We start from the raw sequence: 23,534 nt of genomic DNA on the forward strand, positions 1-23,534 counted from the left end.
CATTTACCATCCCAAAAATTATGTGTGTATAAGAATTCAAACAAACTTCTGTAAACTGTTTACAGTAGTATTAAATATACTACACTATAAATTAAGTTATATTACAAAAACTACATAAACGTTTATTATAATAATTATGTTAACATTATCGAGGTCAAATTGGTGTATGACATACTTCTTAAATAATTAAGAAATACAAACATTTTTAAGATTATCAATTTATTGACTTAGTCAATTAATTAGTGAAGTGATAAAAAATAAACTTTTTTTACTATAATACTTTTACCAAGGCCATTTTTTTACTTATTAAATGTCAAATAAATCAAGAATTATTTAATAATTAAAGATATACACTCGTCCTTGTCTCACTCACTGAGAAAAATGATTTGATACCTTGATTAAATACTTTTACTTTTGTAAAATCAATACTGACTCTACTATTTTTATTTTATTTATTAAATTGGTGCTTTTCCCAGAGTAAATTTTCAAACCATTTTTATTTAAAGAATTTCAATTCAAACTAATTTTTTTGTTGAAAATGCACCCCTAACTAAAATTTATATCTTTAACTTTACGTATAAAAGACAGATGCTTCTATTGCACCAAGATTGTATGTAAATAATATTAAGATTTAGTTATTCTGATATAAGTGTTCAAAGTGGATAATGGTATTTTATAGAACCATACAATATTTTTGAACAAACTCTTTCTTTTCAAGCATTATTATTGGATACTACACTTTAAGATTAGCTTTGTTTCATAAAAATAGTGTCTATCATTTACAAATTAAATTTTTCAAACCTTCATAAATTTAGTGCCATTTGTAAATCTGAGATAATCAATTCATTAATTTAAAAATTTATAAGATTATGACTGAAATCTATAATTAAAACTACCACCATTTTATATGTTGATTTAAGAAATTAATTTAACCTAATTTGCAATTATTTTCTTTTTAATTCATAAAAATCAGCAAATAACTTAAGTCAAGATGGGAAACTGTGTTTCTTACAACTTATGCCTTGGTTGTGGAAAAGTTATCAGGATGAATGCCTGTGATATTTGTTATATTTTATAAACTAATCTTCTAGATCCTAATTGGCAACATACAATTAAGATTTATAATTTATGTTACCACCACTATTTTTCAGATATACACTGCCTTTTTAAGTAGAAATGCAGAATCTACAATATTGTTTTTTTTTTTTAAAAATGACTTGCATATAATAAGATTCTCATCTTGATGAGCTCTGTCTAATCCAGGTAAATAAAATTTATTCATTACTATTAATTTTTGTCTGTAGTTATTTGTAAGATACAATATTTGATTACTATGACTTAATAACTTTTTATTATATAAAGTGTTTATAAAATCAATTGTTGCCTTAACAATTCGGTTGTTATTTTTTCAAACGTTCAATATCATTGCATGTTTGAACATTATGCTCTCACAATGAATATTATGCAAGCAGACCAAATTACAAGCAGCACATACACATCAAGTTGGAACCTGTAAATTTCTCCTTTTTATATTATTCATACACCCATATTCATAACTTCTGGTATCATCAAGCTAAACAGTTTAACTAGATTTCATTGGGTTGTTGGGAGGAGGGCCGCAAAATATTTATATATTTTTTTTACTTTTTGGAGTCATGGAACTAAAATGGTTGAAAAAATCTCTGTTCTAGACAAAATTATCTTTAAAAATATTTTTAAAATTTTTTTGGCTGAAAAATTTAACATAAGGCAGCAAAAGTGCAACAAAACTTTATGGATGTAGGAAACTCTCTACCAACAGAAGGAGAGAGGTATATTGTCATTTACCACCAAAGCAATAATATATTACATTAGCATGTAAGACAATATTGAAAAAAATAAAAGTGTACTACATAAATATAAATTTATTAGACTTTAAATAAGTAAAATATAAAAAAAATATCCATTATATATACATTATGAAATACACATTTCATATAAATAACATAATAACTATATTAACCTAAATATAATACAGTATTTTTTTATCTGAATAAAACTAAAAGTCTGAACTTAGTATCTCAAATACTAGCTAACAATTTTTTAAAAAAATTTGGTTTATAACTTAGGAGGGGGGGATATATCACATTTTGTATAATATGTCAATAACAAATTTTATTTTAAGTAAATCATTAAATATTATTTGTTCTTTTATTTGAAGAAAATGTTTATATTTATTATACAAAAAAGTACACAAATACACTAGTAATTAAATTAAAGTTTATCACAGATAAATTCAGTCAAAGCAGAGTAAAGGAAATAACTGTCATGATAATGGTTGGGGGTAATACAACTAGCAAAAAACATATGCCTAGAATTATCTAAATAAATGAGGGACCAAATTAAACAAGATCTGAAGGACAGTAGAATGGCATCGTGCAAGAACCATGTTGGCAACAATGCCAGTACTCAAAATAATTTAGTCAACTAGGGTCCCAAGCAACTCTGTAAACTTAATTTCAAGCATCCTGAAACATTTCATGAAAACAAACCAGTTTCTACAGATCAATAGTAATCTTGGAATTTTTAATTTAGGACAAAAAATCTCCCAAATTTTAAAAATCTAAAATTCTTTAATTTGAATAAACGTTTAAAAATATATTATATACTGGAATTATCAAAATAAAAAAAAACTATTTAAAAAGATACAAGCCAATAATATAAAGCTTTTCCATTAAAGTGTGAAACCACACAAGTGAATATTAGAATATCTATTTCAGTAACAAGTTAACATGATATAACATTATGAGAGTCATTCAATAAAAACCAGAATTTGTTCACTTAGCCATTGATATTAGATAAAATCATAAATTATGGTAACAGAAATACATTTTCTCCACCAGATAGGTAGCTTTCTGATCTCCTCAAAGAAAAAACAACGGCTGCCCCAACAACCAATTGTGCATAATGCTAGACTGTGGTACCATCTTTGAATCTTTATCGTAAAACTTCTTTCAGCAAAAAATGGAAAATCACACAGTGACAAGTCTCTGGACTCTCAGCAGGTGAATGAATTTTAGTGAGTTTATCGCAAGTGAGCAGCTGCGCCATGTGTTGTAATGGAGAAGAACATTGCAATTTGGTGGTGGCTGTGTTATTTTTTAAGATAAGCAGGTATGATGTATTCCAATACGTGGCAGTAGTATGCTACATTTACACAATCCTTTGTTTGTGGAGGAACGTTTTGAGTCCTATAGGTGTGTGTTCAGCAGCACACCTTTTTTAAGTCCGAAAATACAGTTGCCAGAACTTCTAGCTGACAAGTGTTTCTTGGTCTTGATCAGTGCCCCCTCCCTACTTTTCCACTCCACCATACTTGTTTTCCTGAGTTTAGTGGTGGACAATGTTTCATTGCAGGTCAATACGGTCAAAGTGATGCAGAAGACACTGACTGATGTCTTTTGAAACATTTTTCTGTGAGATGTGGAATCCACCTCACAGACATTTTGCTGTATCCAAAAGTGTCTAATAACATTGTATGCGCACTCCCAACACTTAGACCACCACTGATGCAATTTCAGTGACAGTTATGTGGCAGTCACTTTCCACAGGTCACTAACACAGCCTGAATGTTATCATTGATGCTGATCTGCAGGTGACAACATTTATGATTTTTATTCAGCATCACGCCATTTCAAAATGTTTTGACCCAATTAAATATTTCGTTTTTGGTAGGTTGCACCTCCAAACTACGCCTGGAATAATAAAAATTTCAGAAAATTTGACACTTTAATTGGTGATAAATCTGATTATAATTTGCTGCCCAATGGACAATTGTACTTCTTGATGTGGTAATGTGATCTACAGACATTTGCTCCCCTCTACACATTCAACTACCTGCTGCACCCCACACCATATTCACTGCTCTTCCTTTGTTCACAAGGCAAAATTCTGGTTTATATTTGAATGACCCTTGTATCTTTAAATGTAATGTCACTAATTGATTTATGCTTGTTTGCAAATAGCAAAAAAGCAGATTATGACAAATGGCTGAATAAATTCTTAATTTTTCCTATCCTTTTATCATTCTAATTAACATTGCTTTTGGATTGAATTTTAACAAATTTGTACAATATGCTGTTTTGTGACTATTTATTTATTTTGGCTTTTAATGGATTACTGTAAGATACATAATAAAGACTACCCTCTTTATACATATGAAACTTCAATGATTTCTTTCAACACTATAAAGGTCTAGATCTCCAGTAAAGCAAAAGAAATGTGTAGAGTAATAAGGAACCTTATGCTTAGAATTGATATCAAAACTTGAGTTTTTCTTTGAGTAATGTCTTTAAAGATGGTTGGATCTACTAATAGTTATGGCATGTTAAATTGAAATGAATAACAAAACTGTCAGTTGGTACAGTCTCAACACAAATACATAAGTATTTAATTTTTGAAACAATAAAATTGCTAGTTAACTGGCAACTGAAATACATGAAAGCTTCTTTACAAAACAAAGTAATTGTGAAAATTCTATAAGCAACAAATTTTTAAGAAATGTTCTAAAATTGATTATCTAATTCCTGTAAAACCATTCAATTGTGGATTGATGAAATGGAAAAGCAACAACGACTGTGGAATGCTTGTCAGGATTAAAATATATCTGTCTGAGTTATTAACAGTAGATTATATAAATTGAGTTCACTGGATTACTGGGCAATTCTGGTTAAAAATGTGATTCTAAGCCTGTATATGGATTTACTATAATTTTTCTTAAGTAAATATTTATTCAAAAATTAGTTCATTTTCAAAAAATGAATGTAAAAAAAAATTGCAACCAATTATCCCTTATAAATCCAATAATTATTAATAATACTGAAAATATCTTTTAAATTATTAAATTAACTCGAAAAAAGTATGTTATTTTAAAACTTAAACATTTATTAATTAAAACACATTTTATATACATTCTGTTCCATTATTTCTCTTATGTGGATAAAATCACATCACATTTATATAAATATATACATTAATAATACGTAAATTAAAAGGCTACCTGAAACAAAAATAAATTATTAAAAGCATGAAAATAATAATGTTAAAACAAATCTATCATGAGAATTTCAAAAATAATTAAGAAAAATAGTTAATTTTCTGAACAGTTAACTAACTTAATTTTTTAATTCCAAATTCATACACTGCAAAATAACCAGCTTTGTTCACAAATATATATATATATATATATATACACACATACACATTACATTCACTTTTAAGTACAGTAATTTATTATATAAATTTTTATCTGGCATTATTTATAAATAGCATTTTGGTACAATGGATTTTTGTTTGGTTACCTATTCAACCCAAACAACATTTCACAGTAAGCAAAGTTCTATGACCTTTGATTTATCCATTCAATTAAGATTTATACATAAATGTTGTGTTAGTTTTTTCAAGCTACAACTGGGAAAAGGGCAATTACAATGAAATTTACATACATTATTCCTTAAAAATAGTTACATAACCTGATTTTTATTTTTGTCTTAGCTTTCAAAACAATTTTAAATACGATAAAAACAAAGTGCAAAATGATTAACCACCACAATTGTGTTACTGAAAACTTGTAGAAAAATTACTGCAGAATTATTTTATTAAAAATTACAATTACTACAGCAAAATTTCTGAAATTTATGGTTTTTATAATAAAACTTTACACAATCTATGAAAAAATTAGCATTAATATTACAAGAAGAAAAATAAACCGGTCTTTAAAAAAATTCCATACACTTGGCATTAATTTTAAAAAACTGGAATCGATATAAATATTGATTTTCTTTTCTCATTTGATTTTTATTCTACATAAATAACATTAGAAGGAACAGCAATGAAGAAGTTTCTTGATTAGCACAATAGAGTTTGCTTATTGTAAAAAACTAAACTCCTTTAAGTTAGAAAAAAATAATGTTCTGAATACTTCATGATATAAAACTGAACAGATAATAGATCTTTTTAAATTAATGTAAATGACAGATATAGTCTTACTCCCACTATTGTTGCATACAGTTATGCTCACTACAATCTTTTATTTCTTCCAAATCCTCTTAAAAGTATTCTTCCCTTGTCTATTCTGGTGTTCTAAAGAGATCTAAACCATTGGTGGTATTCTTTAGGAATGGTACCTTGTATTACAAAGCTTAATAAGATCAACCAAAGGTTTTGGTTTACAAGACGTAAACCAAAAGTTGGTTTACATCTACTTTCTTCACAGCAAACGCTTCTTCTTTTCTCTGTATATGTTCAGCATAACTTATTATGTTATTTGTCTATCCTACCATTTTCATAATTTTTACATATCAAACACCTATCTTTAGATGGATGAAAAAAAGTCTAGAGTAAAAAATGTGTGCCTAAAAACATTCTCTTTAGGTATATTGGGATCAGTAATTTTTTTTTAATACATTTTTTTTAATAGGCACTGTTGGGTCAAGGTATCTTATTAGACTTAATTTTACTGATCCAGTACTCATTAGTTTTATTTGCCGGAATTTTGTGACCTCTCTTGAAGTAAAGAAACGTCCACCGACTTCTGATCTACTAGCAAAAGTCATTCTTAGAGGTTAATCATTAAAAAAATAAATCTTTACTAACATGCATCTCTTTCTCACCTTTTAAAAAGAAATAACTGTAACTAAACAATTTTTCTTTTTACCATATTTTCACGTTTTCTTTTCCTCTGAGTATAACTTTTTGTAACTGTAGACAAAATGTATAATCTTTCTACCTTTTGTAAGATTTTACACAGATTTTACCTTACCTTGGTTCTCTTCATCAAAATTTAGATTGTATTTAAAAAAGAAAACATTAACAATTAGCAGGTTTCAGTATTTTAGCTGTCATATCTTTCCTTTTTTTTGATTTATATGGAAGGCCTAGTTTACATATAGATTTAGTTTGGTTGGATTTCCAATTTTCAGGACAGGGTTTTCGACCAAGATTGGCTTTTTACATTTCTTGTTTGTAGGAATCTGGACAGGTTTATCCTGATTTATTCATCATCAATATTTTCATTAAGGCAATTTTGATTTAAATCAGAATTATTAGAGCTGCAGGCAATAACAGTTTTATCTCTCTAGTAAAAAGAGGAAACTCCTTTTACTAGAAACTTCATCATTGGAACTGGGCTGTAACTCAAGATCTTTTTCAGAGTATACCCTGAGTTTAAGTTAACTTCTATTTTTCAGTCACAATATTCAATAAACTTTGAATGGATGCTGGCAAATCTTTGAATTTCCTGAGTGACATTTAACATACTTGATACTTCCAAGGAAAGTAGTCTTACTATTTTCTAACATATTGTTGCCGCATTAATAACCTCTGTTTCTGCAACAACAATCATTATTATGTCATCAGTATCACCATTATGAAGATTACTACATTGAAAATCAGTCTAAAGACCGTCACAGAAGATTTTTTATACATTCAAGATCTAACAATTCACTTGATACATGATTTCTAAAAACAACATTTTTTTCTCTAATAATGTTATTACTATCAAATAAATTACCTCAATAAGGTTATAAATAATTCAACTACATTTCTTTCGGCTAATTTTTTCAGTAATTCATTTTTACAGTTAAAAACTGCTGCTCACTCTGAACAAAAATACTACACAGCACGTTTAAACAAACATTTAGTAGTATCTTTGTTCAGCGTGAGCAGTAGTTTTTAACTGTAAAACTAGACAATTAACTGTAAAAATTGGGCTTAATCCTTTGACAGCCACATTGATGCAATTGTCACGTGTAATGGATTAGGTTCAGAGGTTCATTACTTATCACAAATCAGCTGATTATGAAATCGAGAGTTCTAAGATTCAAATCCTAATAAGGGCAGTTACTTTTATATTGATCTGAATATCGGTGTTCTTTGGTGGTTGGGTTTCAATTAATCTAACATCTCAGGAACCTAATAGGAGCACCTGAGGCTGTATACTATACTTCATTTACATTCATACATATCATTCTCTGAAGTAATACAAAGATTCAGGTTCACTGCCTTGTAACTTTTTTAATTGGAGTACATCTCTTGAAGGACATTTCTTTTAGCAATGAGGCTATATTTGCATATCAGTTTGTACAATTTCAAACATGCAATTTAATAAATTCTTCTTAACATGACTGATAAAAAGAAAAAACAAATGGAATAATTCTTTTTTTTTTAATCTCAACACAGAAAAATTAATATTAGTACACAACATTTTTCAATATATTTTTAAATCATTATTCCTCCACAAGCAGTTGTTCTTTTTTTATCTTATAAAACTAATACAACCAAGAATGATATAAATTCTAAATATGCACATATCTAACAGCTTTTTTTATGAAATTTAATTTGTCATAATTCTGCTAATAGTCACATCTACATTTTATTTCAATCACATCACATTATTCACAGAAATATTTTAGTTATAGTTTTTGGTGAAACTTAAATTATAATATACGAGAACTGGATTTACTAAATATGCAGTATATAGTAACTGATAAGTTAATGCATTTTAATATTCTGGTTAACCTGCTTTAGCAAAAATGTTAACAGTTCATTACAAATGTCTAGATAAAAACTGCATGCATTTAATCAAAACTTATCTAAATTGAATTATTAATGAAAACCAGCAGGATGTTGACAGTAAATCTATTTTCTATGGAATATTTTAAATTATTCATTTAATATGTTTAACAAGTTATTGAAGGAATATGTTTCTTAAGTCTTATACCTTGGGCATCATTATTTTGTTAGAAAAGTACATTTTAAATTTCACTTAATTTGGTACAACTGGTACACAGGCAACCCGCATACAGATTTATTGACAAGTTAATCTTACAACAAACAAACAACTTAATAGTCATAGAGTTCAGCTTTAATTCAAAAGTCAAAGAAGATTAAGCAAACAACAATAAATAACAAATTTTTCACTATCGCACATGTAAAAAAAAAAATTAATATAGATTAATTTGTAACTCATTTACCTTAAATGCATTTTAAAGAAATTCAATCATACATTATTGTTCTCATTGTATTTCCAAAATTAATCAGTGGTGACAAAGGCCTAGAAATTTCAACAGACATGAATGAAAATAAATTACGATCATGGTAAATAACATGTGTAAATTATTTATAATGTAACATGTAAAATTATATTAATCTTCACATTTGACAAAAAAAAAAAATGATAAAGATATAATTTTCTTAGAATGAATCATACCAATCTTGTATCACACCTGAAAAAAACAAATAACAAGCTTTAGATTTCTAAACAGTGCAAACAATTGTTCTTGTTGCACAGATTACACTGACATGAGAAGTAAGAGTGAGATAAAGATATATGAGTGAATTCTATAAACATTGAAAATTATAATAATTTCTCAGTTTCAACAATAATATCAGCAGTTTCACAAAGCTTAGATAGTATATAAATTCTCAAGTTGTCCCTTAAACCAAGAAGTTTGTGGTCTCTTCCAGTCTCAGAAACACCAGTTGCTTCTGGGGGACAAAACAAATATGAGTGTTAGCAGATTATACTGTTAAACACGACTCCTAATAATTTGCTTTGTATCATCAAGCAATCTCATTTTTCCCAGTCTCACAGTTGAGTATCACAAGTTATTGATCTAGAGAAAGCTGATAGGAAATGTTCCTTTCTATACTGGAATACGGTATGATTTCTTCATGTTAATGTTGAGATTCTAATTATTTTACAGAATATATGTGGATGAATATTACATTGCATTGATTGGTGCTTGGCCCAGGTATATGATGACATACTAATTTTCTTCTTTAAATGCTGTAGACGACTGTTTTTGATAAACAGTTGATTAAATGCCTATAGATAAATTATCTCACTGATTGTATCAGTTACCTTCTGTTCTTTTTTATTAAATATACATTTCTTCCGCTTTAAATTAAACAGCAGCAATGAATTTCAGAAAGAACCTGAAGTTGACTTATCAACCCAATCAGTTGATAAGTGGTCCCATGTGAACAATGCCAATCACAGCAGCATAAAAGTGAAAAAACAATTTCCCTTACATTTTTAACATCTTTGAATCTTTACTTTCAGAACATATTGTGAATAATATTCATTACATTTTATAACAGTTTATCATTAAAATATACATTCAGGAATTTTTTGCTATTTGAGCAGTTACAGGGCAGAGATCCTACTTTACGGTGGTAATTGCATTACCACCACTAAGTGACTGCCTTATATGAAGTCTTATATTCTGTCTAACTATTACACCGATACATTTGTAAGGGGGAACACATTACTTACTTATTCATTAACAACTCATAAAATATATTTAAAAAAAATCAAATGACAAACTTAATTCAAAACCATGCAAGAAAACCTGGAACTCTGACAACACAGTAAGTAACTGTGGCTTTAAGATTTGAGATTTCCATGAGAAGTATCCAAACATGCAAGAGTTTATAGACACGACAGCTTAATAGGTTGAATAACACATTTTTCTTTATCAAAGAAAAAAATTTAAGAAGCTTCTATTTATTACAATGGATGAGAAAGCAATGCTTTTGTATCACACTGTTTGATGATACACATCAAGGGCAAATTAGTTTTAACTCATATGCAACCAAAAAACAATCTGTTGCTAGCTTGAAAGCTTGCTATAAAGTATCACTAGTATTAAATCTAAGTAACTTGTGTTAAATTCTAAAGGCATTAACAAATACGTGGCCAGAAGCAGTGATACCTCTTGTGAGTCCATCTCCTTAAATAAATGTAAAATTAAAAAAGTAAGAAGTAGAAATTGGTTTTATAGTTAAACAAGAAAAATGAATGTCCAGTTAAAAATGTTATAGTCAAGAATAATACATGTATTGCTTTCCATATCATCATTGCTAAATTTATCAATGATATATTCAATCATAGTTATTTTTGAGACAAACTTAGTAAAAAGGTTACAAAATAAATTTTTAAAAATTGCCTTTCCAAAAAGCGATCAGGATAATAGTAGCATTTGACAAACTGATAATCTTAAAAAAAATGTTGTAAGACAGAGTGTAATAAATGCATGTTGCACGATATCATATAATTTAAATCTTAATATCATTGTATCTAAGTTATACTTTTTAATGATCTACATGTTACACTTTTTAATGAACTTTTTGTCCTGTACTGTTTGGTTAGTTACATTGCAGCTTTGCATCTTTGTTTTATAACTAATAATTTATTTTATTTAAAGAGTAATGACAGAGTAAGAACAAACAGCTGTTTCCTGTAGCATATTATTCAACTTGTGACATATTTTTTAGAAGATTTTTAACCAAGTTAATGACATACTGATTACTGCAATTATTTATCAATCTTAAACTTTCTTGAGCGATATATCCATTTATGCTAAGAACATTTTTGAGTTCCAGTTTAATACAATTTTAAATAATCTTATATAGTTCAAGCTTACATTTAATATCAGTCAGCACAAATCAATAAAATCATTCCATATTGATTTTCACTATCACTACTTTTTATGAAAAACCTGTTATGTGAAAGAAGCGTTATATCCTGCTATACAGTAGTCTACAATAAATTTTTTTACTAATGAATTTGGATTTAAAATGTGACGCAAACATTTGTGACAAAAACCTAATGCTCCTCCATTTACAAACAACAATGACAAAACTAAAAATTTATACTCAGGCAAACAACTGCATTATGAACTTATTTTAACAATCTCCCCATTTCATTTCTTCTTCTTTGTGAACCTTTTAATAAATGGTTTCTAATTTAGAAGAATATTAGTTGAAACACGAGGGTAAAACTAGCAGTAGTAAAAAATACTGCTACAGTTAGGCTAGTTGCCAAATGATTTAACTATCACTCCTGCAAAATCACTACCACTTCCTAAATTTGTAATGAAAACTGCTATGCTGTAATGAGTTAAAACAATAGAAATTTATGATCACTAGGCTAACTAATTTATTAAAAATAAAGCATTATAAATGTTACATATAAAATGAGTATTATGAAATTCTGTTAAAATACAAATTGATTAATGTAATGGTCTACACTACTTTAATAATTTAGAAAACTCATTTGAGCATATAAAACATACTATAAAAACAGATTACATTACTGGAAAAAATTACCTCTTAGTGAAAGAATTTGAAGAGTTCATACAGTAAAGAAGTATAAAAACATACTAGGTAACATTTTTAACCTGTAACTCCTTCGATCAGATTTCTTTTCCAAGCATTAAAATAAGAAAACAAAAGAAACCATAATGTTATGAATTATTACACATTAAACTTTGTAATTTAATCCATTAGCAAAGACCTTTTCCTTTACCAGCAGCAAGGATCATATTATATTCAACTTCACCACTTAAAATGATTCATAAAAAAAAAAAAAACAGTTCAAAAAGTTTTTAAAAAAGCAATTCTTCAATCAAAATAAGCATTTTCTAAAGTAACATGGTTTACAACAATGAAAGTCTGTTATAACAAAAGTTTATATCTTTATATTTAATTCTTGTACAAATAAGACCATATACAAACATTTTTTAGGAAGATTTTGTATGGAAAATGGGGGTACTTAATTGAGGGAGAAAAGCGTAATTTAAGTTTGGTGTTTAAGCAATCCTTTAAAGATTAAGATTTATTTTGAATAAATTTGGTTTTTCATTTTTTGAACCAGTGTATTATTTTAAAAATTTGACAATTTTCTAACATGTAGCAAATTCTTCTGAAATTACAGTAAAAATAGGGAGCTGTCAAATTGCATATCACTACAGTTGTAAGTCATGAGTTAATTTCAATTATCAGAAACAGCATATTCTCAAATTGCTGGTGCCTGATGATATTCAAGTCACCATACCAGTAAAAATCGTGACACCCAATCTCATTTCTAATAAATTGTAATTACTCATTTAAAACAAACAACAGCGATTGAGTACAGACAGATAAGACTGCTGTTATTAAGCTAAACTAGCTGTAACAGGCTTTCACTGCAAAAGTTTTTTGAATATACCTAAACTACATTACTAGTTTTCTTTAATAGATTACATTTCTTTAATAAAGTCAAAATAAAAAATATGACATCATTTTACATAAAGTTCCAAAGGTTTGGAATTTTTTCCCTATAACCAAATTGGTATATTCAGAAACAATAGAACACTTCCATTGCTTTTTCTATAATATTTAGTTGTGATGAAGCATTAGACATATCAGCAGCATGCACATGTGAATAAAGCACTCAATAAAAAAAGTGATACACATAAAATGAGTATCAAAATAGTTGCTCCAATACCACTTCAATATCCACAAGGATGATGCAGTGCCATACTATTACAACAGGATGCAGTATTTTGAAGACTGAACAAGAAGCTTCTTGATTTAAGAGATGAGCATACATCTGGAAACATGTATACTATAAAATCTGCAATGTTATGAGCCCCAAAAGCTACAGTTGTATATCTTCAAACACCAGGGTTTGAAGATTTTTTAAAAGAATTTATACATACATTAATATACAATTTAATTAAGTACAGCAGGTATTATTAAATAATACTGATAAAAGTTAATTATATGATTTCTGCTACTAACTTTTGAATCTTATAGAAATTAGTGAAGATGTTATTCAGAATAGGCTAATGAGATGGATCACACTTCATTAGCAAGAATAAGAAAAGAAACAAAATGTCTGGCACTGAGCAGCCAAAATCCCTAATTAAGTGCAGCAATAACCACTAACATGGTACAAAAGTTATTTTAAGGTGTGAAAGTGCATCCTCTGAAATAATCCATCTTAATTCTTGGACTATGAGACAAGCTGTTACCATCAAGTCAGAGAAATGTCTGAATGATTAAAGAAGTTTTGTGTTCTTAATGGCAAAGAAACCTGAAATCAATCCAGACATTTAGTTGCAACAGGATAGGGTGACAGTTAAATATCTAGGTGATCAAAAAATGCTCTTAAGCTAATACTTCTAGATTATACATCCCAATGCATATCATGATATCTTGTCAACTGTATCATTGTAACATTGATATCATGTCATGTCATGATTTGGTCTTGATTTCTGTGTTGTTAGTTCATATTTTCAATATAGAGAGCCAACTGAGGAACATTTAGAAAACTGAAACAGAATTCTTGGTCTTGTTGGTAACTGTCCTATAGCACTAGGTACTGATGTAAATTCTACATCGCTTCTTTGACATAATGGAGTCATAGATGATAATGGTATTAGTTGCAGGCTTTGTTGTGCAGTATGGATTAGAAGTCAGTATGGAAGGAAATTGTTTGCTGGACGAATGCTGATATTACTGTTAGTAGGAATATTCCTGGTAGGATTGATGCTTGGTCTGTTGATTGTTCTAGTGATCATCAATTAATTTATCTTTCCCTGATCATCAGGGGCACTTCCTCCACAGGAAGGCAAACGGGTCTAAGTTTATTAATATTTTCTCTGCTAGACTGTCTTAGATTGAAATCAGAATGATATTCAATCCCTCATCCATAGTTTAGGTCAAGAGAGAATTGCCCCTAGGTGGACTAGATAGTTGTCTTTCTTGACAGCCAGTGAAGCGTCACAGGAGAGTGATCCTGATCCTGAACAGTGAGTGGTTTTGGTCTATGACTATTGAAGACAGAGGTCTAAATATTTTCATTTGGTCAAAAAGGGATTCTTGGCTTTTGTTACAGAGCAAGAAAATAAGGATTCAATGGTAGAAAAAATTTTTTATCAGCTCTCTCGATCCAGCAGGGTGTTTTTAATAAACGTGATTTTTTAAATATTCTACTGAATGCTGGAAATGCTAATGAAACCTCACATCATCTGCAACACCAAAAGGAAGTTACTGCCTTTTCACTCTTTGTTTTATCTGTGCAAATTATAGACACAGAGGTATTTCAGGTAATTTGCAGTTGAGGTAGAAATTTAGCTCCATGTTTCGATGGAATCATGGTGGAGCTCTTTGTCTGTTGTTGGAATTTGTGTTAGAACTCGCCCTCGGGGGCACCCAAGATTTTAATCTTAAGGTTATGATTGTTTCTTCTAGAGAGTTTGAGTACGTATCAATGGTTTTTAATAATTTGTGGTGGCTCTCTGTCCTATTTCAGTTGCAGAAGAGTGATTGTAGAAAGAATGAGATGAATGTGTTATATAGTTATTTCAGCAACTGAGACGTCCCAGAAGTAAGAAAAATGCTATCTAAAGGTTGTTGGCAGCATCTCGGCCTTTCATCCAGAGTTCCCAGGTTCAAATCCGGTCAGACATGGCATTTTCACACACGCTACAAATCATTCATCTCATCCTCTGAAACATGCTGGGGTTAAGGTTATCCAGTGGATGCCAGGTAATCACATATGTGGATGATGGACTTTTGCTGCTGATTAAAGGAGATTCGAGAATTAAGATCAAATTCAGGGCAGCTAAGGCTTGCATGATACTTTGGTTGCGGAGTTTGCACATAATATGGTGTTTAGTCCAGAGAAAACAACAATAATATTGCTCAACAGCAAGCTAGTTGTTATATGACGACCTCTTGTTTCAATGGCAGGTCATCGAATTAGGTAAGTCTCGTTGTAGAAGTATCTAAGTGTTATCCTTGCTGAGAACTTTAGATTCAAGCAACATTTTCAATACACTGCCCTTTGCTATAAAATTCCTATTATCTCAAGACACTTGTTGACAGTGATAAAAGGATTAGCAGCTATCTGTTCAGGAAATATCCTCGACAGTAAATTAAATATCACATTTTTATATATAATTTTTAAAAATCCATTGTGAATATTAAAATTTATATTAACAAAATATCAACTTAGAACAATAATTACCTGGGTTTTTTAAATGATCCATTGTTACTTGAAGTTTCATTTTCATCAAAACTTCCATCATTGCTCAATTTATTCTGAAAGAAAAAAAGCAATAAAACAGAAACAATGTTACGGTGTATTTCTAACGAATCCTAAAAACTATGACAAAAACTAAAAACAAATTTCAAAAAAGTCTGCATTTTGATTGTGATATATACTTTCTTAATTGAACTTCAATTAGGAGAAAATAGTTTGCTAACTGAAACATCAGTCAGAGATTTTGATCTTAAGACATTTCATTATACTGGTTCCTTAAAAACAAAACACGAAATGGTAACCATAAAAATACAATGATAAAATTTTTACGTTATTTATAATGACTGGCTGTAAAATAACAATTTTTAATATTTGTTAATATTTTTAATATTTACAATTTCAAATCAATTACGATTTTTTATTAAAATTAAGAGACTAAAAGTGCTAGTTTGAAATAAGTAGAAAAGTAAATTTTGGCTTAAGTAAAAAAAAGTACCAGGAAAGAGTTAAACACTTTGAAGTACAAGCCTATCATTCGACATAGTCAAACTCCTGAAAACAACTAAGCCCATTAACTGAATAAAAATTCTCTGCAAAATCTTGTAATATTAAATCACATTATTTACATATAGCTTATGCAAGCATATTAATTCGCTACATCTGCACTGGGATTCATGTACATTCAGTATTTTATTTGTAACAAAAATACTTTAGTATTTGTTTGAACCTTTGCAAATGCTATAATGAGGAGACAAAATCTTACAATTTGATTTTGATGATCAATAGAATAATTTATCAGATGGAGATTTTAGCAGCACACCTCAACTATTTCTGCAGTTAATGAACTACAACACAGATGCACTATGATATTTAATTACTTATATATTTGCTATGTAATTTTAAGTAAATAATGAGACTACATCCAAAAATTCTCTTTTTAAATAAAATGATATCTTTATTAAAAGAAAAAAGCACACTATTATTATAGTGAAAAGAGTTTCACAATTAAGGTCATTCTGAAAAGAATGAAAATTTATAAAACAAAAGGGCAAGATAATTGTCATAACTTGAATAAAAAATATTCATAATAAAAATGGCATAACAGAAAAACTTATCCCACTGGCTGGTTGAGAACTTAATATTAAGTAGCATGCAAAATGTATTTTTATAAAATGCCAAACTGTTTTTTTTGGCAAATTGAATAAATTAAATGCAGCAATATCTTAAGGGTCCTTTATAATTAAGACAACAAAGGAAACTTATCTCTTTCTTTCAAGAACGCTTTGTAAATATTTCTGGCCTTTTCTTTGTAATTAAGGCTTTGAAGATATATTCATTGAAATACGCAAATATTTCAAACAGAAAAATTAATAACATGTAAGAAACTTTACTTGTTCAGTAGATTTTGACTTTTACTTACCACTTAAATCACATCAAAATAATACACTTTAGTAAAAAACAAGGAACTGGCGCAACCACACGCTAGCAACATAAAATCTTTACTGGTATTAACTAAAAATGTTCACAGACAAGTACTTCGTAAAAAAAGATTAAATACAATTTGCTTAAGATTATACAAAACTGCTGCATGGTGTTTAACTTATTGTCATTCCATCAATACAAATCATGAGAATGATGTGTTAATAGAACCTACACTTTAACTTATATTTACATAAAACAAGTAACATTATTGTTACTCACATCCTCTGTGTTTTTACACGATTCAATACTACACTTGCATCTTGTACCACAAGTTGCACCAGCCTTTCTGCAGCTGCAAGTTTTTTTTGCACAATCTGACTTGCAACAACATTTCGGTAAACCATCACTACCTCTTTTAACTGCAGTAGTATTTCTTTCCTGCTATAAAGAACACATCTGATATTAGTATTTTAAGTTTTTAAAAATATAATGGGTATTCAAATTAATAATTAATTTATATTAATGTCTTATGAATATGAAAATGTTTTAAGGATAAACATACAAACTGAATTTTCTGAAAATTATACCTTACCCATAAAAAGACCCCTTTAAACCTTCATGGAAAAAAACTACACCTTCAAAAACTTAAAACTTACTGTATACCTTTCCTATCCTTTTAATGCACGACTCATTTAGACGTTTACTCAACTGTAGGCAGAGTTACAGATGAACCACTTAAAATCTACTTTCCTTCAAAGTTTTAACTTTATAAAACCAAAAACATCCCACCCAGTGTAATCTTGACTTTTGGAAAAATAAATTAATGAAATGGTAGTAAATCAAGTGAGAATGAAATATGCATCAAACTTAGATATTTGACTAACAAAGAATGTTTAATCAATATAAGTCAATGTTCTTTTAATACTATTCACACACACTTATTTTAAGAAGGAACTTTTTTTAGGATCTATTTAGAAAAAACGTTTTTCCCTTATTATTTCTACTTTACTTCATTACTAATAAATAAGCAATCATTATGACACTTTCATATCTACTGATCCAAAAAATAGTTTGAAGTACATAATGTTTGACAATATTTAAAGTACATACTACTCCTGTCATTCGTAAATCATTAGATGTGTATGAAAAATGTTCTTAAGAATTAACTCTGCGATAGTTCTTTTCAATTTTACTAAAAACATGAGCTTTAAGATTTTAGGTCTATTATTCTAACACAATGAAGCACAGATGATCTTCTAACACTGTTAAAGCCTGCCTATACCTTTTATGACAATGAACTTATATGTAGAATTTAAATTGAACTTATATGATATGGAATTTTGACAAGATCCAAGTTAAACTATTTACACTGCTTGTTCTGTTTTCATCTTCAAATTCATGAAAATACAATTTTTTATTTTATTGGTTAAGACTTGTATATGTGGATATGTATACTTAAGTATTTGGATATGCTGTAAGCATATCCAAATACTTAATTATGAATAGAGTACTGTAATCTAATGCAATAAGAACATCACTTCTTATCACGTAAGATAAATTAACATAGAGGAATTTTAAATATTTACTTTGCAGTTAACCTCAAGAATTTCTGGATTAGTATTGGCCTGGAACATCATGAATGCTTAAATTAGAAAGAGGCACTGCATTCAACCATAATGTTCTTAAATCCAGAAAAGCTTGAATATATTCTGAAATTAAGTAGATATCAAACAACTTTAGAAAACATTTAAACTACTCTAAAAAAAAGGTATAGTGATATTACAGTAATTAAAAATGGTGTATAAAATTCACAAACAGTAAACAACATTTGCCTAACTATCCTTTTTTTATTTAATATACAATCAAGAGCACATTTACAAATTTATACTTTAAGTATGTCAATAAGAAATTATTTTTCAACATTATGGTGGACATTATGTTCAGGAACAAAGGGTTCCATAGTTAGAAAAGTATCAGATGAAAATACGTCACTGGCTCTTATCAAATAATCAGTTAAACATCACTAGAAAAAAATGTCTTGTGGTTGTTTCATTTGAAGGTCCTTCCTCATTACTTCCAGTAGATGGTATGTTGAAAAATGATTGATAAATCAAGATTCTGGAGGAAAGGGTTGGAACTCAACTTCAAAACAAAAAAATTCCCACAAGTTTTTTTGGCACCACACCATACTGCCAAAAGGTAGATAAGTTTAAAAATGAAAAAAGCCCGTGGCCAGGAAACTCCCCAAGACAAACCAAATTTCAAATTGGGCAATAGTCAAAAAATGACAAAAATTAATTTTACCATAAAAATTGACCTCATTAAAGCAATAATATCAATTTTAAAATACCTTTAAAGCTTGGAGTCTCTTAAACATAGGAGTATTACGCCAATCAGGATCTTTTTCATCATCATCATCTACATCATTTTCATTATCATCAAATTCATTGATCAAGTGAACAGGAGTACTTAGGCCATTATTTGTGTTTTCTGAATTTTTTTCCTGTGAAAAAAACAACAAATGAACAAGAGAAACAAAATTGGCAGAATTACAAACATATACAAATTTCATTGAAGTAGACATGTACACTCTTAATTTAAATAAATACATTAACAAGAAAGACTCCAGAGTTAAGGCATAAGTCCCTTTTTTAAAATCATAGTGATAAACACTAGGCTTGAAGAAAAATTAAAAATGTTCACTCATTATTTACATTAAAATAGTGATGAGTTTTATAAAGTTTTTATAAAAAATTAGAATATTAATAATGAAACTAGAACTAACTTTAATTCTGTACTTACTCTTTAATCAAAGTAAAAATGTTGTTTTTTCTTGCATTATATTTACTTCAATTTATCTCTAAAATTCTGAAAGTACATAAAGTATCAAACTTCATTTTTTACAAAATGAAGTTTGATACTCATTTGTAACTTCATTACATGCTCAAACTCATTACATAAAGTTGTAAGAAGATGCCATATATTATCCTACAAACATCAACAATAATCAGATCAGTGTAGTTTTTCTTCAAGACTAGTCAAATAGCCAACCTCTGTTAAATATTTCTTAAATATGTGACTTGTAGGATATTATGGCATCTTCTTACAATTTTATGTAATGAGTTTATGACCTACTTGCCTAATAATAATATTAAAATAGTAGTAATGTTTTATATATTAAAAGTGGTTAGTCAAATTGAAACAAAAATTAATTTTTTACAAAATGAAGTTTGGTACTTTATGTAGCCAATGCCAACCTCTGTTAAATATTTCTTATATATGTGACCAAATTATATTTAATTATATAACCCCACCTTCATTCCAAAGTCACTAGGCAGCAGCAACGTTATGAATGTGATCAAAACATCCTCTAGGAACTCTTTAAGGCAACTTCCTTAGATAATTTGATCCATCTATTTACAGCCAATTACATAATATTACATATCAATTACATAATATTACATATCTATTACATAATAAAAAACTTTGCCTTAACCTGTTTTAAACTAGTATTATTATCTAGTAGTTCTTCGCCAACAAAATATTGATTTATTAAATTTTAACAGCATGAGCTACAACACATTCTATCTTTGAACCCACTTTTCACTTCATCTTATGAATATTGATCTAATTACATTATTAAACAGTCTAATTTGCAATTATAGAGTGTGCCTTGGCTCTATATAGAGTTAATTCTTACTAACCATGACATTAAATAACCCTTTACTTACCATTTTACACAAGAGTACAGTACACTCCTGGATCGAAAAAATGATCATAAACATCAAGCCATTGTAATGATTTCCAACTGCCGGTTATTCATAAAATTACTGGATCTTAATCTAACATTACTTTTCTTGAAAGTACAATTTTTGATTTTTCAACATTTATTTCTAAACTGTTACCTCCACATTATTTTCTCCAAAACTAAGTTTTTCTGAGCATCTAAATACATATTTGAAAACAAGTTTGTTTCATAAAACAGTACCATATAACATAAAACAGAGAATAAATTCCACATCTCATGATTAATTTATCATATCACAGGAAAGAAGTCATCCAAATTATCAATAAACATCACATATTAACAAAAAAAAAAAAAAAATGTTGCAAGTATCATATTAGAAAAGGAAACAAATTTTGATTCTACTTATATCACTTAAAAAAAAAAACTGAAATTAAAAAGATAACATTACAAAGCAAAAAGCAAAGATAAACCTAATGCATTTAAAATTCTTTGATGAGAATAAATATAGAATATATGAAACACCATAAGTTAACTAGAAATTTTCTATATACATAAAATGTTTGTGTAATTTAATCTTTACCTTTTTCTTTTTCTCCTTTTGCTGCTGGTTTTGTTTTGCTTCTAATTCTTTATTTAATTTATCAACAGTCGATCTGAGGTATCCAACTTCTTGGCGTAACGAATCCATTTTCTCTAATTCTTCATTTTGTATTTTAATCCTTTCTAAAAGATTATTATTTGCATCATTTGAGTGAATATTATGATCTTTCGAATGTAATTGACTCAGTAACAAATATACCTACAACAGTAATAATTTAAAAAAAAATCAGTTAAAATAATTAACTTGGAAATTATAATACTACAAATTTTCTTTATTAAACTAAAATTGTCTTTAAGAGTACTCATTCAAGAAAATTATCCTTAAGTTCAGCTCCATCTTGGAAATGAATAACTACAAAGTTATTAGTTCCATTCGTTTAAATGATTTATGTAATTTATTAATTGGTAAACCTCAATTATTTCCTTTATGATAGTATGACAATTATAGATTAGACAAATTACTTCTTGTCTAATACAGCTGCCATCTTCCAATCAATTTGTAAGACTACTTTTAATCAGCAATCTGACACCACAAATGCCCCCAACTGAGAAAGACAATACAATGTTGTGCAGATAATGGGAAACTCATCACATTAATGCTATAAAACAAAAAGCTAATTTCAATTCTATAACTCAAGAAAAATGAATCCAAGATTGTGCAATTGATGAGGCAAGTATAATGGGATAAAAGTTTATCTTATACTACACATTCAGGCAGTTCAATGAAAAAAACCCTTGCAGATGAAGTCAGGACTTGACACGCAACCCAAATTCTGCTCACAAAGGACTCATTACTAACAACAACATTATCTATAGGATTATGTGGAAATTATTGCAAATAATTTCATATTAAAAATTTCCACCGATCTTTATAGAAGATTTGGGTAAAAAGGTCGTTTCTCAATGTCTGTCACATTGCTTGTCAGATAATCAAGACATGTCAGAATACAAGAGGCTCTTGTAGAAAGGATTTTTGAATTCATGTGTAGCACCAGAACTATGTTTTTTGGTACAATCCTACAATTAAATTTTTAATTTAATTGTATTTCAAATATTTCAATTTCAAATTTTACATCACCAGTATCACAAAGGCAAAAAAGTGATCATGACATGATTATGTTTCTACAACAGAAAAGAACTATTCATCATAAATTTGTTCATGAAGGACAATTGTCACTGGAATCTTTTACTTTTAAGTGTTCTCTGTTCTGCAAGTATATGCTTAATCATATCCAAAACTTCTGATAATGAATACAATGTCCACACATTAAATAGTTTTTGCTTTTATTTAATTTAATATGATAATACTGTTAAGCCATTCATATTTCACTTTAAGCTGTTAATGTTTTTTTTAACCTATATAAGTTATACATGTTTTACTTAAAACTATATGATATCAAATTTTGGTTAATTTGTCTGTAGAGGAAGTCCGAAGATAAAATTATGTACTACAATCTTCTGCAGTACTTACTCTACAAACAAATTAACCAAAATTGGATATCATATATAAGTTTAAAGTAAAAGATGTATAAACTTGTGATCTGTAAAATATGTTCCACATTCATCCATTAACTTTCTAAAACAAATTGGTTGGGATAATCTAATAAGAAAACCCATACCTTTTTACTCTTAAGAACATATGTACATAAACTAATGGGTTTAAATCATTAATAATTTAATTATATATTAAGCAATTAAATTATTCTGTTAGCAGATCTCATTAAAAAAATAACCAATTACTCAAAAATTAAGCAAATTATCACGTACCTTATCCTGATTATCTTTTTCAAGTCTCATCAATTCTCGCTCATGTGCATCTTTTATTTCTGAGATTTGTTTTTCAGAATTTCTTAATTTTTCCTCTGCTTCTGTGTATGAATCCTAGAAAAACACTTGCAAGAGTGAATTAAT

The 23,534-nt window shown here is 28.5% G+C and overlaps 1 protein-coding gene across 1 annotated transcript in view; it reads right to left on the minus strand.

Moving 5' to 3' along the window:
- Nucleotides 1-4,954: 4,954 nt before the first annotated feature.
- The window catches only part of Klp3A (kinesin-like protein 3A), a 78,801-nt gene continuing 60,221 nt past the window's right edge, over nucleotides 4,955-23,534 (minus strand). The window contains exons 14-20 of the mRNA XM_075365374.1: nucleotides 23,391-23,504; nucleotides 21,604-21,822; nucleotides 19,626-19,778; nucleotides 17,555-17,716; nucleotides 15,839-15,912; nucleotides 9,012-9,091; nucleotides 4,955-5,038 (exon numbers count right to left, since the gene is read on the minus strand). Of these exons, the coding sequence (XP_075221489.1) occupies nucleotides 9,034-9,091; nucleotides 15,839-15,912; nucleotides 17,555-17,716; nucleotides 19,626-19,778; nucleotides 21,604-21,822; nucleotides 23,391-23,504 (780 nt within the window). The 3' untranslated portion in view covers nucleotides 4,955-5,038; nucleotides 9,012-9,033. The remainder of the gene's footprint in view (nucleotides 5,039-9,011; nucleotides 9,092-15,838; nucleotides 15,913-17,554; nucleotides 17,717-19,625; nucleotides 19,779-21,603; nucleotides 21,823-23,390; nucleotides 23,505-23,534) is intronic.

This window comes from Lycorma delicatula, chromosome 5 (assembly GCF_047948215.1).
Source record: "Lycorma delicatula isolate Av1 chromosome 5, ASM4794821v1, whole genome shotgun sequence".
NCBI lineage: Eukaryota > Metazoa > Arthropoda > Insecta > Hemiptera > Fulgoridae > Lycorma > Lycorma delicatula.